Source organism: Tinamus guttatus, unplaced genomic scaffold (genome assembly GCF_059628265.1).
Source record: "Tinamus guttatus ecotype Peru unplaced genomic scaffold, ASM5962826v1 Tinamus_guttatus_pri_ptg000232l, whole genome shotgun sequence".
NCBI classification, from domain to species: domain Eukaryota; kingdom Metazoa; phylum Chordata; class Aves; order Tinamiformes; family Tinamidae; genus Tinamus; species Tinamus guttatus.
In genome coordinates this window covers 2,752-20,994 of record NW_028288766.1, presented here as the reverse complement: position 1 = coordinate 20,994, position 18,243 = coordinate 2,752, and the positions used below count along the sequence as shown (strand labels likewise).

The following is an 18,243-nucleotide window of genomic DNA, read 5'->3' as shown; positions in this document are numbered from 1 at the left end:
TTCATAGTTTATGCAGCATATCATCCACCTCAGACCCAGCTTTCCAAACAGTTACCTTCATTTTGCCTGCTGCACTGTAAACCTCGCAATGAGAAATGTAATTGCATGCATTGGCAGACACAATACAAAAAACGCAGCTGTTTGAAAAGAGCAAATATGAGCATCAAAAGCCTACATTTAAGGTCTTCTGGCAAATAAATGATTACAGATTACATCCCGAAGACCACAGTTCTTAGACAGTTTAAATGATAGAGAGCCTGTGTAACAAGTGGAAGATACAACACCCTATAAAAAGTGTTAAAGAAGCAGTCTGATTTCACAACCCCTCATTCTTTGGAGAAGGCAATTTCTTTGAGAGATTTTCAGCAGCAAACACTTTAGTGCTCTAAGTACTTCCAATTCAGATCCAGTGCAGTGTGATACTATGCAAGGACAAGGCTTTTTGGAGATATAGAACCTTCCTTCTTTTGTGGTAAAAGAAACAATGGAGGGAAAACCTGGCTGTTCTTACCATCACAAGCACTGGCTCATCTACATAAGCAGTGGTAACTGCAGACCTATATAAACAGTAATAATTCATGGAATCGTAGAATTCCACGAATATAAGATAGTATTTGTGCCTGTTTAATTGAAAGCACACACAAAAGCATTCCCTGTGTCAACAAGTCAGGCCTCTCCAAATATTGTTCTGCTGATGCTGTAATTTCTTATTACTTATTTATTATGGAAGGGGTTTGGGGCACTACGAACCTTGTGCAGTTCTCTCTCACGCATATAGTAACGTCACAGATTCAAATCCTGAATTAATTTTCTGCTTTGAGTACAGATCAGATGCTGTTATCAGTGACTGCCACAGATAAATTAAATAATATCAAAATGTCTTAAATGTTTCTCAAAGAACATGCTTGAGATAAAAACAAAAACAAAAAAACCTATATATTTCTATTTCATCATAACAATAAAAAGGCTGTCATGAGATGGATAACTAAACTGACACTATGTGAACTAGAAAATACTGAAATGATGAGGAAAGTTGCACAGGTAAAAATAAACAGGCTTTTGAAATGGGATGACTTTCTAGAACTGGCTAGACAACAAAACGGACCTGCAGTATTAGACTGTGCTGGAAGGTATTCACCAGTTTTGATAACCACCACCTTACATAGGTATGATAAGAAAAGGAATCCTCAAGCCACAATAATGCAGACCAGGGCACATAGTCTGACCAAGGAATCACAGCAAGACTTTTTTTTTTTTTTTTTTTTTTAAGATATAAATGCTTTTGTGTTCCCTGTTACCCTGAAAGTATTGTAAAGGAAGCCTGTCTCAGAAGGTCGTCCAAGTTTTAATAGGAGAAAGATTTTTCCTTACCCTACTATTTTCCTTTTAAAAATACATCCGGCTTTAAAAACGTGATTTGTTGACTATTTAATTTCACATTTTCTTTTCTGAAAAGCACGCAAGTTCTCCAGATTTTTTTTTAAATGCTACAATTAAAATGCTTTTGGAGCCTAATTTGCAGTCTTTGACAAAGCACAAAGAGAAATGTCATAAGACATTGAGGGAGGGGGACTGATGGATAAAACCAAAGAGCAGTTGGAAGAGAGGTGGATGACATAACTACTGGTAAGTCTAATAGCAGCAAACACTAAAAAGCAGAATTGTGAGTGAAGGCAGATGTGTGTGAAGCAGGCAGCAGCATAAGAAATTATTGTAAAGTTGCAGATGAATTTCTGCATCCCCGCACAAGTAGGGTCCGCAGTCCATTGAAACGACCAGCCAGCCAGAAACCTAACTCAAAATCTTTAGCAGCAGAAAATCCGTAGAGGCTCAAAAAGATGCCTAATACCACCTACAAACAAGTGCAAAACAACATATGGGAGGGAGAGACCTGAAAAATACAATGCCTCTCCAAGATAGTTTCCTTTGGGATTTCTTTAACAGTCAGACAGTAAAGATAGAAGGAGCTAGAGGAAAGTGGAGAAATCGCCCCTTCCCTGTTCTCACCTTGTCTGTTCCCATAGACGAGAGGGTAGAGTGTCTACTCTACTACAACTGCTGCAGTGGCCCTCAATATTTATAGTTCAGGCACTGAAGATAGACACAAAAATGTTAAAGAAATCTCGCTATTGCCAGAAGTTAGAGACAAAAGGAAATGGGAAAGTCTGAAAGTGAAAAAAACTGAGATTAAAATGAAATCAACCAAATGAAGCTATTCTGATCTTCACATGGAGTGAAATTTGTGCTTATATTTCAAGCAGCAGATTTTTACTTCTTTTTCTTTTTGTAAAAGCTACCATATGATTATCAGTGACTTGAAAATTTTAGTGTGTGATTCTCCTGTGAAGATTTACACACAGTAAAATAAATGCAGGAAGAGCAGTCATGCAGTGTATGGATTGTTACATTTGCCAGTTAGAGAAGTTTACCTGGTTAAATGGGTCACATGAGAATCTTTAATTCAATTCATCCAGATAAAGAAAGGGTTTTTTATACACAGCACAGTTAATATTTCCTTGCTATAATGCTAACATACGTCATCTACTAATAATACTAACATACTACTACTAGTCTGCTCACACAGACTTGCAAAAGCAGTTATTGTGAATGAGAAGAGCATCTTACTGGAGCACTGCACCTAGGAGCACTCCAGTGCTCTCCACACACATGTGCACAGCACACGCACAGTCACACACATGCACACAGACTTGCTTTTGATCCCTTTTTGTCCCTTTTTGTGCATCCCTGGCTTTATGCTGTCTTCCTTTTTTTCCTCTTCCCGAATGAGTTGATGGCAGCTCAGTTCTTCCCAGGTGAAGAACCAGGAGCAGCTCCGCTCGCTCACCAGCTGAAAAACTTAATCTGCTTCTGCTGCATTTGATAGAAGATGCAGGTAATATCCCTCTTCAGTGGTTAAGGTAACTACTGTCACTGCCTCTGAACCTCATCTGTCCTCACCTGCAGCTGAAGAAACTGCAATAGGCTGAAATAAAATGACCTGCAAGGCACAGACGTGCAGGCCACGAGCCACGTGAGGCTGCAGCCTGTACCTGACTAGTGCATTCATGAGCAGACCACGAACAGGCAACAGGGGCTGACATGTCCTCTACCAGCCATCGAATTTTAAATGCAATAAAACTGCAAAAGCATCATCACCGCCTCCCTTTCCACGTGCAAATACTGAGTAGAATTGGTGCTTTTATACCCCTGATTCACAACAGCAGATTTTGGCCTTACAGAAGTATGAAAAATGAAAGAAAATTCTGAACTCAGGACAGCAATAGTGTGATCTACAGGAATTCAAAATAATCTAAGCCAAGTAAAATTGCTAAGATAATCTATTTGAAAAGCTAGAAGTAGTCTGAAGCGTTACAGAGACTTCAAACCAAACTGTTTTGTACATTTCAGTCAAAGTAATTGTCGATTTCTCAAAAAAACCCTCTTTCTACTATATCCAAATGTTTTTATGATGTAAATGCACTTGTCATCTTAAATGTAAGCAGGGTGCTGTGCCCCAAACTAAACAAAAGAAGAAAAGTTAGAGTTGACAAGTATGTTGCTGTGTAACTACAAATTAAAAGTGGAATGCCAAAATGCGTACTTAACTGCTGAGCAACTTTTCATCAGGCTATTGCCATTAGAAGCTTTTTTTTATTTGATTTTTAAATTAGACAAATAACAGATAAGGAGATGTGACAAGTATATCAAACTTGATTTAGCAGATGTGACACATTTAATCTTTTGCTGTAAGGCTGGCATTTTTTATTTGAAATGTTTTAAAAATGCCCCATTTACATGCAAAATAATAATAAAAAAACAGATTTAACTCTACTATATATGGTTTATGCCAAGTACAGAGTATCTAGAAACACAAACAACCAACTTTCAACTGAAAGTGTGAAAACACCTGAAACTTTCAATGCAATGTGAAGTTTTAAATGCTAAAAAAATTACTCGCTACCTAACAACAATACCAGTGAAAGACAGAAGAATCATATCTTCGAAGTTTATCACACCAACTTCTGCAACACTACACTGTGCATTTTCAATGTTGGCTGGCACACAGCTGGCACTTCAAAAATAACTTCTGAAGAGAGATCACCATATTTGAATACTTCAAAAAATAAATGAACACCCTCTTTATGAGGTAAACAAACCCCCAATCTCAGATTGATCTAGTTATGGTATAGCTAAATGAATGAAATATAAATTAACCTTGCCACATTGTTAAAAATAATTTGACATATGCATGGAAAAGTTCCACCTAAATGTCCCACATAGTACAAGTATTTTTGGTTGTACTGCACAACCTTCAACACACAGGAACCTTCTCCAGCCAAATTCAAAACAACACAAACACTTCAGTAATTCTGCAAAAGACTCTAGGAATCCAGAAGATGAAATGGATCCTAACTTTACAAATCAAGTGAGCTAGATAAAAAGAAAGAATTTAAAACATTACAAAATCCCATAACAACAAGAAAACATCTCTATTAAAACAGAAGAATAAAATACAGCAAAAAAATCCCTCCTAAGCACAACTGGTTGATTGACCAGTATATACAAAATAAAAAACATTTAAAAACTACACATGGTAGCTAATTAATTCTATGTTTTCCTGTAATCCCTTTCATCTTTTTTAATCCTGTTGGTAAAGTAGATTAAATGAGAACAGTATTTCAAACAGGAAAAAAAAATACAAAATAGATTTCATTGTTGTGGCATGTTAAAATTGAAATCTTTGCTGTAAAGACTCAAAAGCCAACTAACCATTCAAGTGAAAGTCATTTATTAACAATAAATCTATACGTAAATCAGACTGCCTTCAAACACCAGCAGTGAGTCACACCTTAGATCAAAATAAAAGGGCATATGTATAATTACATTGTGCACAAGTTCTTAATGACATTCAAAACTTCCATATTGAAAGGAGTATGCATGTCAAAAAAACTAAGCAATAAAAGCTTTAGCACATAGGCTAAATTAAAATTTGCACAATGCAAACACCTTGCCCTTCCTTATATTTAAAACTGTAACAAAAACCACATGTACAAGTATATAATAATCCTTATAATAGGACAACTGCCTAAGTGAGCAGGGCACATGCTTTTTCTGCATGGACAAAAGTATGATACCAAACTTTAATATTGTATGATTTTCAAGTCTTGTTCAAAAAACACACTTAATCTTATTCTAGTTTCTCCTTCAAAAATGATCACTTAATACAGTACTTCTCATTTACCTATTTTCCCATCAATAAGAGCAGATGAGGAAGCACTGCCCACACTACTTAAAGACCACAAAGGCATCAGTGATATAAAGTACAGCCAGTCGAGGTGCTTGGATAAGATTTTTCTGAATATTCTGCACATTATAATACTTTGGATAGCCAAATTAAATATGAGCATTAAAACTGACAGGATTCAAAATAGGCACTTAAAAAATGAAGACAAAAAAATGCTCAATGAGCTACCAACACTTGACATAGAAAACAATGCAGGACGGACAATCTTGCCTTTACCTTTATCCTTTCCTGCAGTTTATGTCTCAAACTTTTCAAAACCTGTACCTGCAGAGGACAGATTTTCGCTCGTAACAGCACGGTTTACTATAAGACCCATTTTATCTCCAAAACAGGTTCTGTTTTGTGAAGCAAATGGAGTGATGCTTTGTGAGGGGAGGAAAAAAAAAAAAAAAGAATTACATGGAATGGCATTTGCCTCATACGGCTCAAAAGCAGGATTGGTGGTAAAATATATAACTTCTGTATATAAATTTTATAGTCCTGATTCTAAGATAGAAAAAAAATATTGATGGCAAAGCATTTAGGCCATAGTTGTGTTCCTCAAAGGTACTATCAATCTTATGTAGTGCTGCAGATACTGTTACAGTGTTACTTATTATATTTTACATACATACATATACATACCCAAATACATATATGTAAAAATCTACACAAATATATGTGTGTGTGTGTGTATGTATGTACAAAACCTTCTGTGAGCTGTGCAAAGAAAGCAGTCAGTAACATTAAAAGGCTGTCATCCCTAGGGGGTGAACGGGACTTTACTAAAGCCATTCCCAAATACTTGCTGAAAGCAGAAGACTGAAGGATTTTTTTGGATTCGAATTCAGCTTCTGGAAACCTTAATGATCTAGTGAGCACCAGGTCTCTCTATTTCCACCTCAAGCCTATCTTTTTTTTGGCTTATCTTTCAGTCGCTTCCTAATTATATCTCTAAATCTTACCCTGTCCTAATTTACCTTTCCACCTTGCTTAGCCAACCCTGCATTCCCGCTTTGTCTTACCTTGGCTCCTTGCTTGATCTTAAGGTTACCACAAACCTTCAGTTCCAGTCTGTTCCTTCCCTTCTTATTTTCTGCTTGCACTTTTATTCCTCCCCACAATTCTGTCTATCCAAAAGCATTATATTCCTGATAATCTAGATCTGGTATTATCTGTGTTTTATTCAAACTTCCAATTACTTCATTCTGCTGGGAAACAGCAGGGGGAGCATCAAGAATAGGAGAGAAATTCTATTTGCCAGTGCCTGACCTCACACAACAGTTCAAAATAGTCACAGTTTCAGAGCTCAGGGCTGAGCAGCAGTACAGAGTAGTCAGAAAATTCTTAATAGTATTCCTAACAATTCCTGAGTATTTACATACATGTCATTTTTCCAAACCACCCTTTGCAAAGGATACATCCATGACATCACGACCCTACTCTGCTCAAGTTCTCAGTCTCAGAATGGAAAGCTTGAAAATATCAGACTATATGAAATTATTTACATGTTTTGTCTTTTAAATATGGGTAAATGGGTACGTTTTCTGGCAGCTTTCTTTTCTGAACAACCGTTACTGCCAAAATTTCACTTTTTAGTACCGCCAACATTATCGGAAAGTTAATGTGGAAACACCAAAAATATCAGCTTGTTATAGCTTGGCGATTAGAAGCAGTTTCCATTGAGGAACATCATGTTCTATGTTCTATGTCCTATGAAACATTTTATGTCATTGATAGCATTTATGAGGAACAGAAATGAGGACTAAATGCTTTGCCTTGCCAAAGCCATATATATATATATATTTCTGTTTTAGAATGCAGGTTAATCAAGATATATACCAGCGAAAAGATTCAGATCAAATCTTTAATTTTTGCAGTCATAAAAACTTCTGAAGAGCAGGTGTTAATTTCCACTGGGCAAATGCAATTTTCTCACCAAACCAATGACTTGATCCTTCCTACAACTCCTGATAGTTTACAGATATGCCTGACATGGTGTAACCCATTACTGGTCATCTATATGTTATTACAGTCTAATAAAGAATACACTTTTCATGCTTGTAGATGAGTTGGAAAGCAGGGCTTTTTTAAAAGAAAAAATGAAAAGACAGTATACTGTAGCAGCACTACTGCACCTTTTGACTGCATTTTTTAGATTAAGGGTTAATTTAAGGATTAAGGATTTATTAATTTTCTCAACTATATTCTGCACAATTTGATTTTGTTTGTGAATTATATTTTATTGAAAAATTAACAATAATATGCTTGCTGAACATTTTTTTTCTTTTTGGATACTGGATAAAATTAAATTTTTACATGTCCTATGAGATATTTTTCTTTTTTAGTCTTTTTCAAAAAATGAAGTTCATTATCTCCAAGAAAGAGAACTTACCAGCCACTTATGAATTTTATATTTCAGAGTTTCAGATATTGTCAAGATAAACTAATCTTTGCTGCAAGCAAACAAACCAAATGTACTCGAAGTCACACTTTTTGTGCTAATAGTAACTATGGTACATTTGACAGGAGTTATCCCACAAAAGGACAGATTATCATGGTAGCAAGGCAAAGAAGGGGTGACTTTATAACATCTCTAGTGTGTGGATGAACAGGAAAACTTATTAAGCCGACACTTGTTGGCAAACAGTATGCTAGGTAATTCTGAAGTTCACCAGGTTCACTTTGAATTTTGTCAAAAAAGATGCAGAGAAGTATGTAAAACCAACAATAAAATGGAGAACAAGCAACGTAAGGCATGTCCCTAAGAGAAATTTAGCTGCCCTTGAAATGAAAAGATACTACGGAAGAATCCTGTAGAGGTTGCGAGCCTCGTAAGAGCAGCCCTGTGTACTAAATCAAGAACTGAACATGATACAACAACTTTTTTTCTCTGTCCTTTTGTTAGCTGGCAGGAATATAATCAAGCCAAATGTCAACATATTACAAATATAGCAAGAAATTATGTAAAATTATATATAATATTTATATGAATTACAATAGATTATACAGAGACTATGTTAAGAGCATATATTCCAATCACAAAAGTAGGAGCGAAAGACAGGAGAGAGAGTTTTCTCGAACATAATAAATCCTAAGGACCCAAGAGTAAGGATTGGAGCTCTTGATTCAAATCACAAATTTGTGTTTCTTGAGACAGTTTCTAACTAATTTTAAAGTACTGCATAATTTCTACTAACTTTGATAATACACAGTTCTATGAAGTTACCAACAGACCTAGAAAGTACAAAGTGTCATGTCAAACACTGATTTGTTGAAATGAATATAAAACCACTTTCAAAATTCCAAGGGCCATATTAAAAATATAAGTGATTTAGCAGTATTAGTTTTAGGTATGATGAATTACATGTTCAAGAGACCTTTAAAAGTTAAGAATGTGCACAGTATTAATCTTTTGAAAAATCAGTCTTGTTTATATTAAGCACCTTTAAAATGGAGGCTCTTACAGCAACTAGATAATGACTAAACATTCTGCATACTTTATAATTACCCTTTCTTTGATGGTTTAACATTAGTTGCTGAACTACTGTTATAATGCATATTTTCTCATAATTTTACCTTTTCAGAACTGTAATTACATCTATTACAAAAGTGGCCAGATTCTTTGGAAGAAAAAAATCGAAACAATCTCAATGAATTTCACAAGAAAACAGCAAAGATGTCTTTCATAATTCTTCCCATTATATATAAGCAACGAAGCAAAATAATCACGAAAAACAAGCATTAAAGAGATTATCAATGATAAAAGCTGCTATAATCATCTGGGGTATTGGAAAAATGATTTAGGAATTAAGTAAAATCACTGAGAAAGAATTTATAATAAGAACTGTCAAAAGTTAAAAACAGAGACTAGAAAAAAGTTTTTAATTGTACAGTATATTTTAACTCCTATCAATCACCACTAAAATAGTTTCAGAGTTTAATAAGCAGATGTTTACCTGCTGGAACAAGACAATCTTTCCAATCAAAATATCCTGCATAAATGCCGGGTTCTAATGACCCGACTATAGGATCTGCTTTGGCTTCAATGTACATTTCAAAAAGTCTTTGGTCCAGTTCTTTCAAGGATTCCATGCTAACCTAAAAGAAAATCCAAAGAAAGAACAGAATATATAGTCATTAATTATATGAATTACATCATACACTCAAATCCAGCTTGCTTTCTTCGATTTTCAGAAAACAACAACAGTTACTTAAAAATTCATGATTAGCATATATAAAAATGTAGGAATTTACATATTATCACTCCATGACAACCAGTTCAAAATTCTTTTTTTGTCTGTGGTCAGCTACAGGAATTTTCTGGGAAGGTGCAAGCAATGAGAGAGCAGGCATATACTTCTAAAGCCAGTGCTTTAAATATGATTATGCCCATAATGATTTTGCCATGAAACACAATGGTTTACTGATAACATAATGGTCATACAAGATTTAATGGTAAATAATTATAATCCACCAAAACTAATAATACAATTGATCTGCTTTATTCTTGAAAATACAGAGATTTATTAAATTGCTGCTGTTTCCTGAAACTGTCAAAGTGAATTTTCCCACATTCCCCTAAGGCCTCTCTGTACAACAGAAGCAAAATCTACAGGGCACAAATGGCTGCAGTATTTTTCTGTCTATTTAACAGATCTCAACATGATTTGTACGTACTTCACAAAACTTGAGCACCCTGAAAACCAGAGGAAATGTGAACATTTTTATGATTGTATCTTACCTTCAAATTTTTACACTGCTTTATTTTATTACATATGTGTTGCTAACCTTTGTTGTTATAGCTTCTAAAGCAGTTTCAGGACACAACGCACACCACAAAATGTTCAAGTAAAAAGTATCTTACTATTGCTTTGAATTTGAAATGCAAATTAAATATACTGCAAATGCCAAGTAATTTGTGGTAGAATATATTTATGTTTATGAGTAAGAGCCTACAAGATTGCCAAGTAAAGTTTTCAAACTGTTGTTCATTTTTTCTCAACCACTAGGAAGTAAGGAGATATCTAAGGTTGTAATATTTCAAGAAGGAATAGTGGCTTAAACAGGAGGAAAAAGGCAGTCTTCTAGACCAGTTGTGAAGTTCAGAACAGGGAAAGAAGAAAAGAATACCAATTTCTTATCATTGCTTTCTTTGTGAAAAAGACATAAGGTTTAGTTCTACATGCCACAGAGGAAGAGATAAATCTTATTCAATACTTATCGTTCTCTTTTGGCATACCTATATTGCTCACTGAAGAAAAACCTGCAATCCTTGGGTAAAAAATCAACAGGAAGGCATTTTGGAAAGAAAATGTGAGTTCCAAGGAAAGTGAAGACATTATTGTAGAAAGATCAAAGAAAATGTGGTGGTGAGTAGAAACAAGAAACACTAAAAGTTCCCTGATTTTCTGCTTAAAAAACCTTCTTTGATTTGTCAAAGATGCATCCATATCTCAAAGACAGGATGATTTTCAAGAGGCACTGAGAATTTGTCTTTTTCTCCTTCCCCCTTCACCTCACAAAATGCTAACATCACATTTGAAAATAAAGGATACAACCAAGAATGTAAAAAATCTTGTGAAACCCTCATTTCTTCTTATACAGAATTACAGAAAAGTAACATGGGTGGATTTCAAGAAATCAAATTCATTTTCTTAGCATTAGGTGAGATAACTAGGCTTAGGCCAATTCCTTTTTAAGGTTGGAGCATGTAGGCAATAATTGAAAGGAGGTTCCATTGGGAATTCCTTGCACACATACACTTGTTTGAGGAATACCTATGAAAACACAGCTCCAACTGGCCTGAACAAAAGTGTTTTAATATTAATCAATTCTCCCTTCCATTTTTGTAGACATTCAATGCAAAAGATTATCTATATAGTTAGTACAGTTGTTTTATATGCTAGTCTTTTAACTGTTTTGAGTTCTGCATACAATTAGTCCACAAAAAAATAAAAAAAATAAAACAGCATGGTAGAAATTAAGTATAATTATTAATCCTAATATAATTAAGAAGTGTTGTAATTTGGTGATTTTTATATTCTAAAATATTTGGACATGTTAAGAAAAAAAAAGGTACTAACAAATATTTACAATAAAAGATACATAAGATACAAGAAAATATACATTTTCTTTATTTCAAGAATATTTAGAAAATAATTCTCCACTAACAAATGCAACCTGAAAAAAAAAGATATTTTTGATCAACATATATAACAAAGTTGCACGTTAAAATTCAATGTATAAATCTAATGAATAAAAATTATAGTTTTAGATCAGTCTTTTTAGATAAAAGCAATTTTAAAAATTTTTTTCTTCCCCAAAAAATGCCAATTCTTTATTGGAAAAAAACCATTATTTGATAAATGACTAACCAAATTAAGAAACTTACAGAAATTTGTGTGACAGGAGAAACAATGAAACGATTGCTTTTGTCTTCGGAGGCGCTTCTATTTTGCTTCCTAAGCCCTACATTTATCTCTGTGATTTCTAGCCTCCCTTAAAATGAACAAAGGATTGAAAACTGGCCATCCTCAGACGACTGTCTAGCTATCCAGTTCCTCCCAGCTGGAATCACTGATAGGTACCAATAGACAGTACTGGATCCGCCACAGTTTTCTAAGGGTTAAAATAGATTTGAAGTAGCCACAAAGTACTATGGAACTTCAACATTTGAGTTTTATCATTTCTAAACCTACCAGACTTTTAAAGGCAACATGTTGAGTGCTTTATATGTAATGGATAGCTTGTTTGCTTACAGAGACAACATTCGCTTTTATAGTCAATGTACTATCATTACCTAACCCGACTCAGCTCTTCCCTGCACAGCAGCAAAGAATGCCGATACCAGGATAATTCTGGCTGCTGTACTAAAGTGCAAATCATATCAACTTCACTTGCATGCTATTCAAAACTACTTCAGCCACAGGAATTCAAGCAGTATTGATGCAGAATGATCCTAAGGATGTACTATAAAGTAGAAACATCAAATTTGGAGCGAAATATTTATTCTGCCCCGGAGGAGTTAACATTTTACTTGTAAACAACAAATGTTTCTGAAAATAAACTAACTTTTGATCCTAAGGATTAAGTCACAACATTTCTCATAAAAAATGATTAATCTTTACAAAAAGGAAGGAAAATGAGACAGCTACTGCCGCCCACTTTGACATTTTCATCTAAAAAAAAAAAAAAAAAAGAACTGGTGTATGAACAAGAGCTATCAGTAATACAGATTGCCAGATGAAGTAATTTATCGAGTATATTTTTTAGATAATGATCTTTTATTCTTTGCATTAAGAAAACACAGTGACATTAAACCGCTTTACTTAGAAATCTGATAAGCTTTGCTAGTGAGCACACAAATCCCGGATAGGAGGTCACATTTTCTGCACAAGCTGTTTAGGCCATGCAGGAGCTCACCCAGCTGTATCATCACTATTGCTGTGTCCTTCAACTGATGGTTGGAATCCCACTCATTTGTAGAGGGCTTACTCAAGAGTCATTCTGGCTGTTTGAACACTTGCACTTAATTCCACAGAAAGTAAAACAAATACAAACAGTTTCGTTCAAGAAATGATACTTTATTTCAGTGTTCTCACTTACTTGAGTTATTTTTTCAACTCCTTGAAATCCATGTTTCTCAAAATGTTCAGCTATATTTAGGAATGTATGACGTTCCAGATAGCGACAATTGCTGAGTGCAATTAAAAGCCTTTGCTCCTAAAAGTATGTTTTAAAACAAGAAAAAGTGTAATGATTACAGCAAAATATCAGAACAGCCAATACCAAAAATACGCCCATTTTATTGAGGGGGTGGCAGGTGAGGGACAGGGGGCAGCTGTATGATAAATATGCTTATAAATAAACTAGAGTTGACAAATATTTCTGCCAAGAAAATTCTAAGAATTGAGCAAACATCAGCTATAATGATCTGTGTTTTTTTTTTTCTTATGAGATGTGGAGTATTCACTGGAATGTCTGTGACTAATATAGAACCATGGTTAAGAAACCATGTCTTAACCTGTCTACAAAAATAAGGTTTGGACAGTTTTCCAGGAAGATCTTTCTGACTTCTGTTTCTAGAAATATGCTAAAAATTATGACCATCATATAACGAAACCAAATGCTGTCTTCGCTTTCTTATGAAACTGGCTAAAACAACGGAAGCAAAACAGGTATGTCACAGCACATTTTGGAGTAGAGATTCCAGAACTGCCTTTCCGCGAGCTTGATGCAACAAGGTGCAGTTTCCAAGCTGGAGACAAACAAACAAATAAACGACAGAACTACCCAAACTACAATCTTATTTTTAATAATGACTTTGTGTTATGAATGAACCACTTAGATTGCTCTTCCCTCTCCTTCCTCTACTGGGGAAACCTTTTTTTTTTTTTTTCTCCCCTCTAATGGCAGTTCAGAATTGACTATAACAAATACATTGAAAACAGAATTATTTGGCAATGAAATAATCATAATCATTGTGGAGATCTGATTAGGAATAACATTGTTTTCATGCAGAAAAGTGTCTTTGAATAACTTTGTCTTCCCGCAATATAATTGGATGAGTAGTTTAAAGTTATGCAGTTGCCTATTATTTTAAATTATTATGAACTGGTATACAGAGTACTTAAGAAAAAAGCTTTTTAAAAGTGCAGTGAAAAATCTTACATGTAATTTACAAGTTTGCAGAGTATTAAGTGCTCTGCCATTTACAGGAGAAAATTATTATGACAATGTGGAAACTAAATATTGTGTAACTGTCTGATTATTTTTAAATAAAAAAGTTGTACCTGTATTGGTGATGGAGAAAGGTGGTAATGATCATAAAAAATTACTTTGTGAAGAACTGAAATCAAAGTTCATGTGTTGCAAGAATAAAATGATATAAAGCACAAACTGTTATAATCTGGAACTCAGACAGCTGGTCTAATTTTGCAATCTGTGATTATCTAGTGCAGCAGAAACCCTAACTGCTTTTGTAAATGCGGGGAAACTGGGTTTCTGGCAAGATTTAAAATCCATATAAAGTAACCACAAAAGAAGTTCTTACTAGGTTTCTTGCAGAGAATAAGTGATTTTTCTTCCATCAGTTGTTGGGTTGGAGTTTAAGAATACCAGGAATCTTTTTTTTTTTTTTTTTTATTTCCTAAAAATTACTTTAAATATGCAGATAATTTCCATCAGCAAAGTGAGTTTTGAGAGAAGACTACATTACACTGAATATCTGCATTCTCATGTATTTTTAAAAATAAATAATAATCAGTCCAGTTAAAACTTAAGGGATGCATGAGAAGTCGAATTCTCAAATGTTTGAAAATCAGTGCAATTTTCCTGAGCTCAGTCGTGCTGTTTCAGTTTCTGAGAGAGACTGGTTTCAAAAAAGGTTTTCATTAGTTATCATAAGATAGATATCATAAAAACAATGCTTTTTAAATAGTCTTATTTTCAGCCTTGGTTTTTCATATTTGCTCAATGGATCTCGGAAATACCTCTGGAACCCGCAACTGATTTCTTAATCGAGTATTTGATCTTTTTGGTTTACATTTTTTAAAACAAGGATCACATTCCTGGAACTTTGAGAAGTTTCACATGGGCTTTTAAAAACAGAAGCCAAACTTACTGAAGAAAGGCTTGAGTCTTCATGGATGCTTCCAAACAAATCTGGAGATGAAACATCAACTGAAAGACTAGGAACATTGTTTTAAAAATCAGTAGTATAGTAATTTTGTTTATATAATATATAGTAGAATCAAACAACAGCTGCAACTGAAACAAGATTCCAGTCTTCTAACTCTTTTACTCCAGGTAACAAAGTAGCAATTTGCTTATTTTTTTCACAGCTCTCCAGAAAGCCATCCAGTGCTTTGCGCACAGACAATTACACTTTAAGTGCAGACCTTCCTTTCTCAAAATATTTTCAACCTATCTAATTTCTTTGGTTTGCTGCAGATTCTGATCCATCTTATGCATCCAAGTAGAAAATAAAAGTGGCCTTAGGGCACAGTTAATATGCCTTATTTTGCCAAAGCAACATAGTTAAACTTCCAAGATTTTACCATAACTACAGATCGAACCAGTCAAAAAGGGAGTAAAGCAGAAACGGCTCCCCTCTGAATAGACATTGCTTAGTGACAAGGAAAAGTCATTCCATGTAGGCGAATGCCAAAACCTTCATCTAAAGAATACTACAACTCCCATCACTGAGCACAACGTAATAATATATACTGTATTTCATTATTTTGCACAATATTTATTACACGATGTCACTCATTTATTTTGGCACAAAAGCATCAACTCATAGTTCAAAGAATCACTAGCCAGAGCAAAAGTATTCATAAGAAACATTTAATATAAAAGGAAAAAACAGCACCACAAAAACAAGAACAAAAAAAAAAAAAAGAGAGAGAGAGACATTGACACCCACAATTTCAAAATACTGCCATTGTCTCACATTTATTTTACTTACTGTGCTGTATCAATATCACCATCAGGTTTTGTGCTCAGTTGTTCCAAACAGTCTATAAAAACCTAAGAAACAATAAAACAAGTCCTAAATTTTCTGCAAGACCTCTCGACAAAAATCTCAAGTTCACTTTTATTACAGTCAACAGACGCAGAACGATCATCATCTTTCATTCTTAGAGCAATGAAAATTGGTAGAGAATATATTGGTAGAGTTTTTTGAGAAGCTCTATGTTTCATCACAGTTCTAAAGAAACTCTAATGTAGAGAATACATTTACATTATGTCTTTGAAAGCATATTTTAAATACTAAATGCATTTGTTTTGCTAGTCTCCATGTGTATGGTGCAAAAATCATCATACAGTACCAAATGTTTTTGGTATTATCTTTCATTGTGCTAAGTGACCTCCATCACACAGGGCTAAAATTATGTTGTGCTCATATGCTGATTTGCAAATAACTGATTATTAATAAATTTCAAGTGATTAATCAAAACAGAGAGCCAAGCAAACATAGAAGCATTACTAAAACCCATTTAATGTTTTGAAACATGAGTTTTTATTTCAATTTTTAAACAAATATCAGTTTCTAATACAAAAATTAAAAGCCAGATGAAAATTGTCATCCTCCCCTTCACTACAGTAGATCAATGTTACTTTACATCAGTCCAGCACATGTCCCTAAATCACGGTGATTCCGGATCAGTCAAATTCTTTAACATGTGATTTACCCCCCTCTGACAACCTGGTGTCAACAGATTTAGTCAGTAGGTATGCATGTTTTCACAGTTAAATGTTCCTCAGTATCCAAGGGCGTACTGGAGGAATAGGGCACTGTGACCACCTACAGCTGCCCTTTGGGAGGTAGGCAGGCAGGGTGTGAAACACACGTTTTTTGCTGCTCGTTTGTGTTCACAATTCCATACTTCGAAATGCTCAAGTTACCTGCATGATCCCAATGCTGAGCTGACACACATCCTCCTGTGTTTTCTGTTGCTGGAAAACCTGAAGATGCAAGTATATTATTTCAGTGGAACAGCTTCACAGCTTGAGGTCATAAAATGCTGATTGGAAAAGAGCCCCACTGCAAGATAATGGAATTATAGCAAAAGCTCCCAGAGTGTTCAAAGATATCTGCAGACTGACAATAAGGATTCACTATGAAGTGCACACAGCACATTCTTTTGAAAAAATATACTGATCAAGAAACTGTATAAGCTAGTCATAAGAAGTAAAAATAAGGAAGGAACAATACTCATACAGAGGGGCCCAAGAGAGTTTGGAAAAATGTTCAGCTTCCTTCCATCATGAATCCTGATAGAAAAGGTCAATATCACAGTCAGCATCTCAAGGTACTAAGAGGAGAGAGGCTACCAAAACTACTGATTTAGAATAAAGTTTACGGAAGTAAAAATGTTCTACAAGCAGTCTGGATGTAACAGTTAAGACTGGCTCCTGAGAACAGTAACACCTAGCGCTATCAAAAAATTATATTAGCAGCATTTTCCTACAAGAAGAGTTGCCTCATACACACGACTCCCTCCCAGGCAAATGATACACAAGCATAATTCTGGTAGCTAGCAGTACAGAAAAGAGAACACAGAAAGGAACTCTGTATCATTCTGTGAAAGTTCTTGTTCTGAAACCTAGTAATGATTTACAAAAAAACAAAGAAAATAAAAGTATAACCCAATACTTACACTAGCTTCTCCAGGCTTGCAGTCCAGTACAGTTTTAAGAGATTGTAAGGAATAGACGATGCACTGTTCAAACTGAGATGGCTGAAAGAAAACAACTTTTTAGCTCCTAGGTGGACACAGTATGTAAAACGTATGCTATAAAGCAAACATATAAAAATTCCTATTGCACACAGTGAGATATTTATTTTCAATATCACAAATAATGAAAAATCACAGGCTTTATATACTACAAAAGAAGATCCCTCTGCAATGATGCATTCTCATATTTAAGTATGAAAGTATTACAATAGACCAATGCACATTTTTCTCTGAGAGATTTCTCCACTGAACAGACTCTTCTAAAAGTGCCTCTTCTATAATTTCACACTGGATATCTGAAAATTCTGCATTTTTTTTCAGCATGAGGCTTTTAAGAAGAGCAAAAAGAATTGCTCTCATGTGCAGGAAAAGAAAGCACTGTTCTGGGAGGCTTTATTTTATCTTCAAGGTATAAACCTAAGGTACCAATGTCTTGATGCAGGCACCAATTTCACTACAAAAGTGCAAAAGAGTTCACAGCATTAGCCTTATTAGTCATTTTTTCCTTGCCTTCCTCTCTTCCCTGTTAAGTCAATACTTTATTCTGAGACTGTCTGTTGGTATTAGGCAGGAAGCTGTTGAACAGGGCAACGTGAAATGCAGAGGTGTCACTGTTCCAGGAAAAAGGCACATCATTCTACTGGATTTGGGTCAGATGGAGGGACGAAAGGTTCCAAGTCATTCTAGATGTCAACCTGGTTCACATCCAGACGA

General features: G+C 34.8%; 1 protein-coding gene across 1 annotated transcript in view; it reads right to left on the bottom strand.

Annotated features, from left to right (window-relative positions):
- Positions 1–17,561, bottom strand: part of LOC148594549 (exocyst complex component 2-like) — a 42,984-nt gene extending 25,423 nt beyond the window's left edge. The window contains exons 1-6 of the mRNA XM_088525657.1: positions 17,452–17,561; positions 16,697–16,756; positions 15,756–15,817; positions 14,910–14,976; positions 12,893–13,009; positions 9,244–9,385 (exon numbers count right to left, since the gene is read on the bottom strand). Coding sequence (XP_088381783.1) covers positions 9,244–9,385; positions 12,893–13,009; positions 14,910–14,976; positions 15,756–15,817; positions 16,697–16,702 — 394 coding nt within the window. The 5' untranslated portion in view covers positions 16,703–16,756; positions 17,452–17,561. The remainder of the gene's footprint in view (positions 1–9,243; positions 9,386–12,892; positions 13,010–14,909; positions 14,977–15,755; positions 15,818–16,696; positions 16,757–17,451) is intronic.
- Positions 17,562–18,243: the final 682 nt, after the last annotated feature.